The 15,890-nt window shown below is 33.8% G+C and overlaps 1 protein-coding gene and 1 pseudogene across 1 annotated transcript; one reads left to right on the forward strand and one right to left on the reverse strand.

Moving 5' to 3' along the window:
• The first annotated feature begins 612 nt into the window (after positions 1-612).
• On the forward strand, positions 613-1,857 carry LOC148596666 (uncharacterized; annotated as a pseudogene).
• Positions 1,858-2,174: 317 nt separating this feature from the next.
• On the reverse strand, positions 2,175-6,053 carry LOC148596667 (uncharacterized). The gene is made up of 5 exons (XM_088564299.1): positions 6,039-6,053; positions 3,641-3,681; positions 3,384-3,423; positions 2,902-3,033; positions 2,175-2,369 (listed from the first exon to the last, which is right to left on the reverse strand). The coding sequence occupies exons 1-5, from the start codon at positions 6,051-6,053 to the stop codon at positions 2,175-2,177; spliced, it is 423 nt and encodes a 140-aa protein (XP_088420425.1).
• Between the last annotated feature and the right edge of the window lie 9,837 nt (positions 6,054-15,890).

The raw sequence follows: 15,890 nt of genomic DNA on the forward strand, positions 1-15,890 counted from the left end.
CTCTTTGAAAACAGATGTAGCCTTGGCACTCATTGACCTACTAAAAACTTTCATTCGTTTCAAAATTAAAGACCTCACTCTGACAGAGAATCAATGTCTTCTTGTTCTCGTTTTATCCATTTTCTCTCATAGTCCTCTACGGCATCCATAAGAACTTTAAAGTTATAATTCAAATGTATTGAGCGTGGTTCACGGTACTTGGGATCTTTAGAAAGAATATTACGCAGAGATTCGTTTTTGATGATGGTCAAATCTCCAGTAACGACGTGACCTGAGGACCATATTTGAATGGAGAGATTTTGTAAGAACAGTCAGGTGGTTTAACCTTGAAGTCCTCAATTCCGAAGTTCTGCAATAGCCTTTTATAATTGAACATTTTGGATGCAATGGGTGAAGTATAGGAATATAAAATAATTGGTATGGATTTGCCTTAGAAATATGGGAAATTTTGTTGATAACGTTTTTATGATGGAGGGTGTTAGCCAAATTAATTGCATCTATACATCTTGACAAACGGTAGTGGAAGAAACGATCGTTTTTCTTTTCTTCATCTTGATTTTTCACATATACTGGTTTAAAGAGTCAAAATGATGGCAACACGTCTGTATAATGATGAGGTAGGGCCAGAAACAGGAGTTTCAAGACTTGTTTTGTAAAGGGAGTGTAGTAGAGTGAGAGGTATAGAATAAAGTTTAGTTCTAATGTAATGAAGTCCAAGAGGTTTTTGTATGAAAGCAAGGAGACCATCTATGGATACATCATGTAACTTAGGTGATGTGTAGTGGCGATGACAATGACTCCTTTCCCGTCTTGGATTTTTGTCAATTAAATTCGTAACATTTATGCTAATGTCATATTGGGTTGAAAGCTTACATATACTTTTGATGTTGCCATTGCATCCGTAAGGTATTGCAATACCTAGTCTACGCATCCCGTACTCTTCTCTTTCCCTACGATAGTTTTTACTTCGAACAGGACTGTTCGTCGGATGGTAATTTTTTTCTAAAAAAACGAACTCGTAGAGAGGATTGAATGATCTTGTTAATCAAAATGTTGATAAACTGTCGGGAATTTGTTGGAGTAACTCGGACTCCACTAAAAACTGGGAGCATGGACCAGGTGCACCGGTAAGGTAAGCGTTCTCTGCTTAGTAGTGAACAGCTTTCTGTTGAAAATCAGTTTTTTTCTAACTTTGATAAAGTAACGACAACACAAAACCAATTTTGAACTCAGCCGGCTTTTTAACATATCAGAGACAGCTGTTGTAAATATTTGGGTAACATGGGTTAACTTTATGGCTTGTCAGTGGAAAGAAATAAACTTGTGGCCTGACCTTGACACTGTTCGCTTCTTCTGTCTAACATAAATTTCCTTACACAAGAGTTATTGTGGATGGCACAGAGTGGCCTGTGATGAAACCTAAGTTACCTATCGCACAATTAACAATCAACATTTTCTACATATAAAAACAGAAATACAGTTGGTAGGCACAACCCCTGGTGGATTAGTTTCCTATATACATCACTAACATATGGAGGTTCAACAAGCGACAGACAAATTTGTAAGAGAACTAGTTTAACAAGAATGTGTGATACAAGTGACTCTATCATGGCAGACAAAGGCTTTAATGTTCAAGACTTGTTTGTCCCATATGATGTAGCTGTAAACATTCCAACCTTTTTCAACAAGGAGAATAGAATGACAAATACAACTGTATTAAAAGCCATTTCCAGTAAAAGGGTGGATATTGAGAGAATAACAGGCCTTGCAAAGACATTTAAAATTTTAAAGGAACCTTTAGACATTACAGAAACTAAACTGGCCAGTGAAATAACATTTGTATGTTTTATGCTTTAGAAACCGCATTCTTCCTCATTCAGCTTAGAAAATTGTATTGTACATGTACTTTATACATATATTCAGTATAATTCATAGATACAAAAGAGGATATTTCATTCATGGAAATGCATAAACATTTTTATTATTAAAATGTCTTAAAAATACATGAAGAGAAAAAGACTGTTAAACGACTTTATTATTGATCAAATGAAAAATTATGAAGAAATTTCTAAGAACAGCACTTTTAAAGTGATTTTCATAAAACTGAGTAAGTTTTTTCTATTATATTTTCAATAAAATAATAAAAAAAATGATATTTATAACGTTTAGGTCTTTTAGGTATAAATCACAAAGTCACATTTGGTAGCTCCTGTACAAAACAACTGTATCTGAATCTGATAATAGTAATTGTGGTTGGAGTCCAATGACAGTTTATCATTTATTTCTTTTAAGAATGGTACTGCTTTTGGTGAAATTGGCAACATAAGGGCATTTAACCTCCACAATTCTGTCCTTGTCATCAGAAGAATCTGTTGATGCACCAGTGAAAGCATGACTTTTATTAACTCTGATTCCACTTTCTTTTGTACTCAAACCTTTTTCATTTTCATATTTGGACAGTGCCACAGCTTTTTTCCATGGAGAATTGGAGCTGTTTTCAGATTATTGCACTCTGTCGAGGATTCTGCTAAATCTTTGAAATTGGTTTTGTCAGTTGCCTTGAATATTCTCCCAAAGATTGATGCTTAGAGTCGGAAACCTCGCTTTTGTTGCCAGGATTTACTTTTAGATTGACCTGTAGTCTTTTCGTCAATTGACACTATGTCACTCTCTGTATATTTTTTTTTGGATATGCTGTTTTGTTCTAACCATCTATCTTATGGATGTTCTTCCAAATAGTCATGATCAGAGGCTACTGCATATAAATTAGCTGGAAAATAGAGCTGGGATATTGGAAATTGTGCTATTTCTTTTAGTTCAAACAAGTATTCCGAAAATAATCTGCATAATTTGCATTTTTCCCTGAATTTTTCTGGCCTAGGATAAAATAATTTCATTTGCTTTACTTTTGGCTAATGGTGAATTAGCAGCCTTGATAGGAGATACTTTGAAAGGTTTGCTATGGTGAAACGTCTGCAGTCTCTGTGTACATGTCTCCTCAGTTATTAGGTCACCATTGAAGCAAGAAGCATACAGCAAACATTTTTACAGTATGCATTCGGACCCATACCAGCAGCACATTCACACTGATATTCAATAATGCATCCATCTTATTCAATAGCAATAAGTCACTGTTTGTTTTTCATTTGAGCTCTGCATTCACCTTTTACCAAGGATATATTGTCTGAAATAGCCAGGCGTATGTACCTCAAAAATTTCTCCTGGTATAAGTTTTCAGCATTTGAGTCCATAGATTTGTTTAATGCATTCAGATATGCTTCAATCGATCCCATTTTAAATTCTACGAAGACAGTCTCATCATTAATATCCTTATATAATGTTGAGTGTGAAACTTTCATGAAATAATCTTCTCATGTTTTAACTTGTCCTCCAAAGTCCTGATTTCTATCATATGCTTCTAATCTAAAATATCAATTGTTAAATATTAAAATTAAAAATACAACAATAAGAAAAAAAGTAAATAACAAACAAAATAAATACAAAACAGTAACTCGTTCTAAAAATATTTTTTACCATAGATAAAACATTATTTAGATTACACTTATTTATTCAAAAATCGTTTTTGAATAATACATAATAAACAATATATATTTTATTAAATAATTTCATATATATTTACCTTTCAATAAACTCATGTTTTCTTCCTTTTTCTAAGTTCCTCTTTTAAATCAGGTAAATTCCATAGCCCATAGTTTGCCATTTTTATCACCAAAATGTGTATGTGATAACAGCATTAAATTATAACTCATAATGATACTTTAATAACAAGAAGAGTGTGTGTTAATAGGGGGTAATTAGATAAAACTAATTAAAACAATCCGTGACTGGTATGGGTTATCTGTGTGTATACAATGTAAAGACATAACAGCAGGAACCTGATAAGGACCGCATTGAATATCGCGCCCCCTGGAATTCTGTTGAGATACATCTGACTTTGTTTCCTCATTATGCTAGATAAGGACATCTGAAACTGACCATTAGGGTCATTGGAACTGTCGTTCTGTTAAATGACGCTTCGTATCATATCCTGTCCTAGTAGTTGTGATGTCAGTTGTTGAACTTGCTTATAAAATTTGGTGTCTTGGTTTCAATTTCTAGAAAATTAGTAAGAGCCAAGAATTCTATTTGCTAGAGCTGCTAAATAGGAAATGATAGATCATGATGGGACGATAAAATTCCGCATTTTTATCATTGAGTTCAGTTGGCGGCTTTCCTCTTTGATAAATTTCGAGATACATGTAAGATGAAAAATTTTTTTTGTCTGTAATGTTTGTAATCTCAATCTTTTTCGGGTAGATAAGAGGAGATTTATCACTAAATCAAAGATTATTTAGTGATGAAATATCATCCCTATCACAAAACTGAATTTAAACAACTGTTCTAACTTGAGATATTCATTTTCGATAAAGTTGTGGATGAAGTAGGTCTGCCGCATGTGAAAGCAGGAAAGATCACTTAGAGATGCACAGTAAATGTGCATCGGAATTCCCACTTTCTGTTGAGAAAAATATTCACAAAACTGTAAAAAAAAAATATCTGTCAATAAATATAAATATCATTTAATCATATGTAATTGCTGTTTCTGTACAGTCATATTTTTATGGCTATATTTATATTTGTGTCCATTATGACAAAATGCATATTTTGATGCGAATTGCAATTGTATCCCATAAAATGTTCCGTGTAATAGGTACAATCTGTCGCTAGGGAGAAGTATAAATACTGTAATTATAGACGGATTTAGAGCACACAAAATTTAACCAAGTTTCAGAGCATACTTATTGCTTAGTTTTTCAGCTTGTTATCGTTCTTATATATAGCTTTCATTTCTTTGCATTTAAAGTCCCTTTGTTCAGCTGCTCAAACTGGATACAGTGGTGAAGCTTTGATCTTTTAAAGAAAGGGGCAAACGTTAACTATAATTCATTGGTGGTAAGAAAAGTAATATTTAGAATTTTGAACGAAAAAAAATCCGATTGTGTGTCTGGATATCATGAAATAAAATGTACACAGATGTTTTCTTACGGTATTTAGACACTGTTTATAATAAGAAGAATAATTTCAATACTCTAAAAACTTTTTAAACGAACATATTTTTATGTTAATCATATAATATGGGTGCAATTCAATACAATGAAATGATTAAAAGTCATTCGGTGTGAACTTCCAGAATTCAAGGTATTTTTTAAATATTTATTGTTGAATTGCAAACCATGGAACTTGATTTTATATTCATATAATACGTTTAAACTACAAAAATGTATACCAAGGAAATGGAAATAAGAAATGAACTGGCCAACTTAGGCAGTAGATGTACTGCCAACAAACGCTTCAATAAATGAAATAATAAATTTGTAATACATTTCTATACTACAATAATATTGATTTCTAATATTTGTCAAGGGAAAGACGCCACTGCATATAGCTTCGGAAAATGGAAATTGATCCGTTGTATTGCTATTATTATTATGAGAAGGCGCCAACGTTAATGAACAGAAATCTGGACGTGTGGTAATTATTTGTTACATCCATAATTTTATTTTATAAATGAGATTCTAACGAAAAAAGAACTGAACTCCATAAAAAATAGTGAGTTACCAGATAAAATTGGACGTTTGTCAGGCGTATTTCGTCACTAACGGAACCTTCCATGTCATTGCGCCACGACGCCATCAAATGCTGAAACGTCAGCATAACGATTGAGATATGTTACACAACAGCCACATTCTATGCCATACACGATGGAGTTGCAAGATAGCCTGAAACTTTTGTCTCTATCAAAAAAGAAATATCTTATACACATAGTTTGTGATTTCAGGAATGGACATCTCTACATTTAGCTTCAGAAAATGGTCATGCGTCAATAGTTTCAACTCCTTATACATATGACGGATTAGTAGATATAATTGACAAAACGGTAGTTATTTTTTATTGAAAAAAAATGTTGTTATTTTGCATATGTATAAAGCTATACTGACGTTTATGTCTGAAAGGGAATAAGCTATTTATTTCAATACCTTAACACAACTCATATCGACTCTGTTAAGCTAATGTATTTCATGATGAGGGCTGTAATCGTGTTTTGTGATAAACAATTAAAAAGGTTAATCTTTGACTTTTAACCCATCTGCATCACTTTGTTGCCATACCAGCAGACAAAGCCCACAACAACATTGTTTTTGTCTGCAAAACGTTTTATATCCAATATTTATTATCAGAGGTAGACGTAGAAAATAATAGCAATGATAAGACATATGCTGCTACCAATCTCTCCAAAGAAGAGATTGTGGAAAACCATAAATCTGTGCTATCCTCTTTTGGTTTCTCTACCAAGGACGATGATTGTGATTTACCGTCTATGTACTGGATTCCTAGCCCTCACAAGAATCCATACAAACAGCGTTTCATAGCTGGATCTGCAAAATGTACGACCAAACCTCCTTCAAAACTTTCAACTTCTATAATCACAACTGTCAAGGAGGGTCTGCAGTCCTACCACACCACTTGTTATTCCCGTAGTGGTATTAATTCAATGTGGATCCTGAAAAATTCGAAAGATCTTTTGGAGACAATCAGTTCAAGACTATTGTCTGAATATAATAGAATTAAAACCCATGATTTTTCAACACTGTATACTTCTATTCCCCATACTCAGTTAAAATCCCGACTTAAAAACATTATACATCGTCGATGGTACAACTAGATAAAAATATATAGTTCTTGGTAGAGATTTCTCATACTTTGTAAGAAATAATTCCAAATCATCTTCCAAATATACAGAGGAAGATGATTACAAAATGCTGGAATTTTTAATCGACAACATATCTGGCCAGTGTGGTGGACGTGTTTTTCAACAAACGGTCGGCATTCAATGGGAACAAATTGTGCTCCTTTACTTGCTGACCTATTTCTTCACTCTTATGAGGCTGGCTTTATAGCTGATTTGATCAGAAAGAAAGAATATTGTTTGGCTAGATCCTTCAATCTCAGTTTCCGCTATATAGATGACGTATTATCTTTAAATAATCCTAATTTCGGGGATTTGATACATGGCATCTACCCAAAAGAACTTGGGATAAAGGATACTACAGACACTGTGAAGTCAGCCTCATATCTTGACCTACACTTAGAAATCGATGGTAAAGGAAAACTATTAACTAAACTTTACGACAAATGTGATGACTTTTTATTCAGAATTGCCAACTTTCCTTTCATCTGTGGCAACATCCCTTCGGCTCCTGCGTATGGAGTGTTCATATCACAACTCACGTTATGCCAGAGCTTGCCGAAACTACGCAGACTTTTTGTATCGCGTTAGAACTCTCACAAATAGGCTTCTAAAACAGGGTTATGTTGCTACAAGATTGAAGTCATCACTACAGAAGTTTTATGGTCGTCATCATGAAAACTGATTTATTCAACGGGTCATAGATTTCATTTCCTCCTTTGTATACCCCGGACTTGACTTTTTATGAGCAACTCGGCGGGTGTTTCTGGAAAAGCAGAGGACGCTTACCCTATCGGTGCGCCTGGTCCATGCTCCCAGTTTTCAGTTGAGTCCGAGTTGCTCATTTACTTTGTTACTTTGTTTGTATGATTTTAGTTACTTTATGTTCTTTGTTGTGTATGTTTGTTTTCCATGTCTGGTCTTTGTCCCTGGATTACATTCTTTTGATTACCGCTATAACCATGGTTTCCTTGATTACTCTTTTAGTTTGAAAAGCAATTGAAAATTTGAAAGGTTTAGTAAAGGTAGTCACCATGGAGAAACTTGCAGTTTAAATCATGGACAAGTTTTTAGAACATGTAGTAAACTAATAAATACAAACAGCAAAAATGACGAAATGTAAAAAAAAACAAACAAACAAACGAAGATATGGAGAATAAACCTTGGAGTGTTAATATCACAACTCATACGTTATGCCAGAGCTTGCCGAAACTACGCAGACTGTTTGTATCAGGCTAGAACTCTCACAAATAGGCTTCTGGAACAGGGTTATGATGCTATAAGATTGAAGTCATCACAACTGAAGTTTTATGGTCGTCATCATGAACTCGTGGATCGTTATGGTGTATCTATCTGTACCATGAAAACTGATTTATTCAACGGATCATAGTTTTCATTTACTCGTTTGTATACCCCGGACTTGACTTTTTATGAGCAACTCGGCGGGTGTTTCTAGAAAAAACAGAAGACCTTGTCCTACCGATGCGCCTGGTCCATGCTCCACTTTTTAGTGGAGTTGCTCATTTGCTTTTGTTACTTTGTATGTATGATTTTCGTTACTTTATGTTCTTTATTGTGTATGTCTGTTTTCCATGTCCCTGGATTACATTCTTTTGATTACCGCTGTAACCTTGGTACACTTGATTACTGTTAGCCCCTATAAATGATTGCACATATTAACAGCAATTTCTTATCAAACGTATGAGTTTTGAACAAAAACTCCATATGCAGGAGAAACATGAAAATAATAATTAAGAAATAATAAAAAAATAATAGGAAAATCAAAAATGTTACAACGGTCGTTTATTCTAACATTCACTTTGTGTATAACGAAATGTAGGTTTAGAAACTTTATTAGTATTTAAGTTAATAAAACAGATAATTAAATAAAAAAATAGCGATGCAACATTTAGTTACCAAAGATATTTTTTCGTTATACAAAATGTAAAAAAATATCAAACATCTATCTTTGTGATACAGTAACAAAATATAACCTCTAAAATTACAGACGTATCAAATAATAATTTTTGTTTGCGGAATCAAAAAGAAATGTATCTTATCTTCCTGCTTATTCAAAATTATATGATGACGATAGTGTATTTTTCTATTCGTATTTTCCGCTCTCAATGTGATATTGCTCAAGCGTTAAAGACGTTTTCTATGGTTGTGAGGTTACGACATCTGAGGTAGTCAGAGTAATTATTTCGTCATTCATTCAATATAAAATAAGGTTTTGTAAGCAATCAACAGAAGCATATTACCACACCAAAAGAAAGTAAATTTGCTCAACACATAAGTTTGAACACAGCGAATAGACTTCTTCTCAAAATCTTCTCCAAATTCAATCATGTTTTCAATATTAAGAAGTCATCCGTATTACGGGCAATACTATAACTGTTTGTTGTTATTCCATTATTTCTAAATATTTAAGGGAAAAACACCCCTATACCTTGCTGCAAATAGAGATTATGTGAATACTATTAAGATGTTATTGGACTTTGTGCAGACCATTCAGTAAAAGATGCACTGGTAAAAAAATATTCGACTCTTCTATTTGTAAAAGCCGAATGTGTAGGACAAAAGACATACAATCCTCGAGTGAGATCGATTTAGGAGAATATAAGGCATAAGTTGAATTTATGATCGACAACATATGTTTCCAATGTGGTGGGCCCTTCGTCGGTATTCTAATAGGAACAAATTGTGCTCCTCTACTTGCTAACCTATTCCTTCACTTTTATGGGGCTGATTGTATAGCTTATCTGATTCAAAAGAAAGAACATCGTTTAGCTAGAACCTCTAATCCCAGTTTCCGTTATATAAATGGACGTATTATCATTAAACAATCATAGTTTCCGGGATTTGACACATTGCATCTACTCCCAACGAACCTGAGATAAAGGACACTATAGACATTCTGAAGTCAGCCTTATTTTTTGACCTATACTAAACGATCGATGATACTATCGACCAAACTGCATCTATTCAACAAACGCCTTGACTTTTCCTTCCGTACTGTCAACTTTCCTTTCATCTGTTGCATTATCCTTTATTCTTTCAGCACCTGCGTGTGGGGTTTTCATATCACAACCATATGCTAGATCTTGCCCTAACTACGCAGACTATTTGTATCGCGCTACATTTCGTACAATAAGGCAGAAATATGATGCTACAAGATTAAAGAAGTTTTATGGTCTATATGAACTCATTGATCGTTACACTGTATCCATCTATAACATGAAGGTTGATTTATTCAACGTGTCATAGTTTTCCCGTTCCTCTTTCGTTTACACCGGACTTGACTTTTATGAGCAACTCGGTGGGTGTTTCTAAAAAAGCAAAAGACGTTCTCCGCCCCGTGCACCTGGCCCATCCACCAAGTTTTTAATGGAGTCCGAATTGCCCATACTTTGTATTTATTATTTGGATTATTTTATGTTCTTTGTTGTGTTTGTCTGTTTTCCGTGGTGGTTGCCTTAATTACTCTTTGTAATACAAAAAAATTGAAAAGCTTTTTTGTGGAAATTATATACAAATTTGTGCTTTTAGGGACAAACTCCTTTACATCTTGCTTCAATGAAAGGCTATGAGAGTGCCGTGGAATGTTTACTAAGAGACAGCGCTGATTTTGCAATCGAAGATGTACAGGTAGTACGCCAATTATTTGTTACAGAATACGTCTTGAAGCTTAACTGGACCAAGGGGCTACTGCTATTCCTTGGCGTCCGTAGTCCGTCATCGTCATTTACATTTTTTTCAAACTCTTTTCCATTAGTAATTGTAAACAATTAGAACCAAACTTTGTATGAATGTTCCTCTGCCTAGAACTGAAGTTTATGGCCGATAAAGTAACAAGACAGCAGTTTTTCGCATATATCATGCCTTAACTTAAGTTAAATGCCAACTAGTGTGGAGTGTTTACCCAAATTCCAACTAGTGTGAAGTGTTTACCAAAATTCCAACTAGTGTGAAGTGTTTACCTAAATTCCAACTAGTGTGAAGTGTTTACCTAAATTTAGTGCAAATCTGTCAAGTCATATTAAAGTTCTTGGACGTTTTTCCTTTGTCTTTGTTATTTGTTCACATATTATCTACAAAACTACTTGACCTATAAGGACAAAATTGGATGTGAATATTTCTTACAATTTTCCGCCTTAAACTGAAAATAGAATTTCTAATCTGTCGACAAGTAAGTGTGCCGTTACTAAAAATAATTTATAGGGTTCAGCAGATTTTCATATATACCTAATACCGTTAGGTTAAACCACACACATTTTAACAGGGGGTAAAGTTTATTACATGAAAAAATCTCTGGTTAATTATGGTGAGAATCTGTATTCAATGTTGTAAATATTGCTCATTAAGTGAGTGATACAAGCTCTTTAAAGCATCTACTTGCTGTTATGTAACATATAATAACTATGATTATTTAAGTTCCACTGCGATTTAATGTTTTTCATATTTTTCGACAGCTAAATATTGACACCGCTGTATTATTGCCATTATTTACTCCTAATTGGTCGTTTTCTATAATTCCTTTGTAAGATCATATGGCAAGTATTATAATTATGCAAATATGTCGTGATCAAGGCAAGTTAAAAAGAAAAGTAGAAATATCAAAGCGTTGATTGAGATTTTATTAGGAGCGGAGAAAAGACGAATTTTTACTATAAATACCAGATTTATATAGAGCTTTTTTATGTTCCAAAACACTGTAAAAAATAAATAAGCATAAAAAGGTATAATCACACATATATAAAATGAAAAAAAAAACACATTAAAAGAAAGACACAACAAATCATATTAAAAACAATTAAAGTTAAAATATACTAAAATTTCTTTTTTCATCATCATCATCATCATCATCATCATCATCATTTTATCATCAATTTCATGTTCAGCGCCTGAATATATCTGCAATATTCCTGCTCGAGCGTTAAACCCGTGCAGGTCCGGGTGTTAAAAGAATAGGCCTGCAGCAGCGCTAAGCTTGTCGTATAAGGCGACTAAATAGTGCTCAGAAACCTAGCCGAGGGCTAGGCGCTCTGCCCACAGAGAACTGGGATGTGTGCCCAAGGCGGTGGAATGGGGTACCCCTGGCGTGTTACATGCTGGAGTTGTCAGGCTATAATACGGAAAACCTGACCGCAAACCATAGTGGTGCACCGTGTTGGGAAAGATGCCACGTTCCTCGCACGTTAAAGAACCCTGCTGTGGTATTCGATAGGAGTCGGAACCTTTGCGCTCCGCCGCAGGAGGCTAAATTGCCCGACCTTACCCATCCCCCTTTTTCCAGTGGCAATCAAAATTTGTTGTCCTTGTTGTCCATCCTTTTTTTTTCATTTCATGTTCGTTTTGTCATCCATTTCGTGTTCGTTGTCTGAATATAGCTGAAATATTGCTGCCCGGACGTTAAACCCCAAAAAACAAACAAACAAACAAACCGACAAACAACATGAAAACAGAAAATCAAAATATACTAAAACAATATTTGTGTGTAAGAGAACTAGAAAATATTTACATGTATATTTATTTATTCCTTACATGACACATTTGAAAGTATTTAATGTTACTAGACAATTAAAATCTGTGTTTTAACTATTAATTTAGTTTCCATAGAATTGGATAAATATATTTAGTGACCTTTTGAAAGTATTCAAACTTTTAGAGTCTATTGTCAATGGAATAGCATTCCACAATTTCGGCACAACTGTCTAGAAACTACGGTCACCATATTTTATAGTCTTACTCTTAGGAACAATGAGTTGTATTCAATTGTCCTGTGATATCAGATTTCCCAATGGTTGATAAAGTTCCAGCATATGTTTCACATATACAGGCGATTGCTCATGTAATGCTTTATGAGTGTGGACTTGAATCTTAAAATCCACTCTGTGAATGACTGGTATCTAATGCAATTCTTTTAGAGCAAGTGTTATATGATCGTAACTGGCTATTTTTGTTATGATACAAGCGGCATTGTTCTAAAAAAATTGAAGTTTGTTTAATGACGTCTTCGGCAATAGACATAGTAGTGCATTACAATAATCCATGCGTGACGTAACAAGAGAGTTCTCCAGAGATTTTGTCGCGTCTGTATGGAGATATTTTCTTATTTCTGACGTAATTGTCCATAGAGTGATCTGCATACTAAGCTTATATGATTTCCATGGCCATGTTGAAATCAAGGGTAAAACCGAGGTTTCGAACACATATAGATGGTTTAATGTTCTCATCGCCAATTGTCACAGTGATAGATTTAATATATTTTTCGTTCATTTGTGATGTAAATATGATGAATTTCTGCTCACCCACGAAACATATTGTCCTAACTTGTGTAGTGTTTGGGTCGAAGGAACAGACTTGTGGAACACTATACTTCATGTAAACTGGTTGTGACAGTATACCATCTATGGAAATAGTTTGATAGGGATTACTTAGGTATGATGTTATCCAATGCAATGCTTTTCCTGTAATTACAAAAAGGTATTTAAGTCGATTTAGTAATATTCTGTGAACGATGGTATCAAGAGCAGCAGATAAGTCGAGCATTACTAACATCTAAACATTTTCTTCGAGATAATTCAAAATATCATTTTGGACTTTCATTACGGCAGTTTCGGTTTGAATGAAATTTCCGGTATGCGGACTGGTGCTCCTCGTGGAGTTTGTTCAGCGATAAGTTGCTTTCAAAGCGAGAATCTGCTACCTTTTCAGGCAGTGGTCTAATAAGGAAAGCTTTTAATGAAATTTGTACACATCTTTTCTTAAAAGATTCATATATAACATCTGAAAGCGATGGTACATGTAGCAGCTCTTTTAGACATTCTTTCAGCAGGACTATCGATAGTGTATCAAGATTTTCTTTGAGATTTTAAATGAAGTTTTTTCACTTCATATAGGATACTATTAGCTGGTTATCTTGAGGCTTCGCCGAAGTTTTCACTTAATTGCCTGTGGGCAGCAAGAGAGTAACCTTGATTTTTATTTTATCAAGAATTCTGCTTATGTGCACGTTATAGGGGTATTTCTTAATCTTGGTTGAAGGTGTTAACGTTTTTTTTAATTGTTGAAGACCCTCAAACAGCACCCAGACGCAGAGGAGGCGTTAGAGCCCTGTTCCTCAATATCGGTTATTTTCAGTATATTGTGTTTTTTTGTTTTGTTTTTTTTTCAGACGCATATACACTCCGTAACAAAACTTTTAAATGTACATGTATATATAAATATGTGATCAACCCCCTTTGGGCAAACTGGGACTTGTGAGCTTGTAATGTATCAGTTCTAGTATTTTGTCTTCTTATTCTGCAAAATATTGTGATTTTCAAACAAATATTCGGTATTTGTAAGATATTATTTACGCAAAAGGGCATGTGTTCTGTCTCAACCTGTGAGTGAGATAAGGAAATCTCTGTGAAAAGACGTTATGTTACAAAAAGATACAATTCATAATGTCTGTAAAAAGATTTCTTGAGTAGACTTTGATATGATACCTGCACTAAAAGTACATCATAGTCATTTCAAACAGTAGACTGACTGATAACAATCAAAGCAAACGATGACAAATAACGAAAAAGAAACTTAGTTTTAATTCTAGGAAATGATATTTATGTGAAAATGGACGCTATGGGAAACAGTCTTGGACGCTGTTTTAAATATGTTTTATCTATTTTCATTTTGAAAAAAAAAAACGTGAATGCATTATTTATCTTTTAGTAAATTGTGGAATATTTACAGTACATCTAAATTTAAATGGTGGGTAATCTACATTGAAAGGGAAATCACTGGCGGATCAAGAGGGTCGTGGGTCCTCTTTTTGTTTGAAAATGATTGGGCAAATATCAGCAAAAAATATCCCGACACCCCTTTTTGTTCTTAAATCCTCAATTCATTATTTTGGAGTTTTAGGCATTTTACTGGAACGATCATCCACTTTGATATTTCTCTCCTCTTTAAACTGTTCTTTTATGATTATCTTTTAAACTCTTTTGAGTAAATGAAATAGGACGTGTGAAATCGAAACTTTTTGACAAAAATGCTGAATTGACTTTCCAGTTTGGCAAATTTCTGTTTTCGAAGTTTCACTTAAGATATCAGACCCATAAAAGGCCCAAAAATAACCAACGGAATAATTCGGTTTTTTACCAGTAATTATAAGCAGAGGTGTCAAGTGGTTCTTACTATAAAATAAAAATTCGTAAAATGTTTAAGGTATTTACACAGAGCATGGTTATATCATCCCCATTTTTGCCATATTTTGGGGTGATAGGGGTGCAAGAAGTGTCCAAATGATAGTAACCACTTTAATATAAAATACAACTATATATCTCAAGAGAAACCACAAGAATGTCCTATCAATGGAAAGTAATAAAATTTTCATAGCTATAGGTTGTTTTATTTTTAGACATGGTTGTTATTAAAAACAGAAATAAAAGAAAAGGCTAAATAGGCGCAACATTTCGTTAAGGAATTCAAAATTTGCATTAAAATAACTTTTACCGTAAAGATTCATAATGTCAAGGTCATTGTCATAAGGTGTAGACTGGCTATCAATTTTAAATGGTTTTGTTTGGTGTCTTGTTTCATTTTATCTGTTTTGTCTTTTTTACAATAATTAAGTATGCATACAACTTTGATATTGTGTCATAATGAGGACATTAGGTTAAAGGTCAAGGTCATCTTAAAGGCTAAAATCTGATAACAAATTGTTTTTATTGTTCAGTCCTCAAAAGTGTGTATTTTTTTAATAATTTGATCATCTGATCCTTGCTATTGACATCTTTACACCTGAAAAATATTATTTCATGCATATACCTTATCCAAATGGTAGGGGAAAATACTGTATCCAAAATAACAAACAATGTACAAATACTTGTAGTGACAAGTCATTATGTAATTGTCTAGTCCAACTTCCAACACTAGGTATTTTGGAATTCATATTCTAGCAAATATGCATTTACATATTTCAAAATATAGATATAAAAAGGTGCGACTCTGGTGCACGAGAGTATTACACTATTACACAAAGTGAAGTTGGAATTAAAAACCAAATTATTAAGAATGAAGATTTCTTCCCTGTCGATTCAGAATGATCTCTTGAGGTCATTTGTTTGTAGAAAAGACTCTTTTTCATAAATTAGAC

This window comes from Perna viridis, chromosome 15 (genome assembly GCF_037379345.1).
Source record: "Perna viridis isolate PV_CMFRI_1.1 ecotype Kerala chromosome 15, ASM3737934v1, whole genome shotgun sequence".
In the NCBI taxonomy this organism is placed as follows: Eukaryota; Metazoa; Mollusca; class Bivalvia; order Mytilida; family Mytilidae; genus Perna; species Perna viridis.

Coding starts and splice junctions, on each gene's coding strand:
- LOC148596667 (XM_088564299.1), bottom strand. Junction 3,034..3,383: donor ATCAGGACTTTGGAGGACAA/GTTAAAACATGA, acceptor AAATGTTTGCTG/TATGCTTCTTGCTTCAATGG. Junction 2,370..2,901: donor CACCATTAGCCAAAAGTAAA/GCAAATGAAATT, acceptor GTGCATCAACAG/ATTCTTCTGATGACAAGGAC.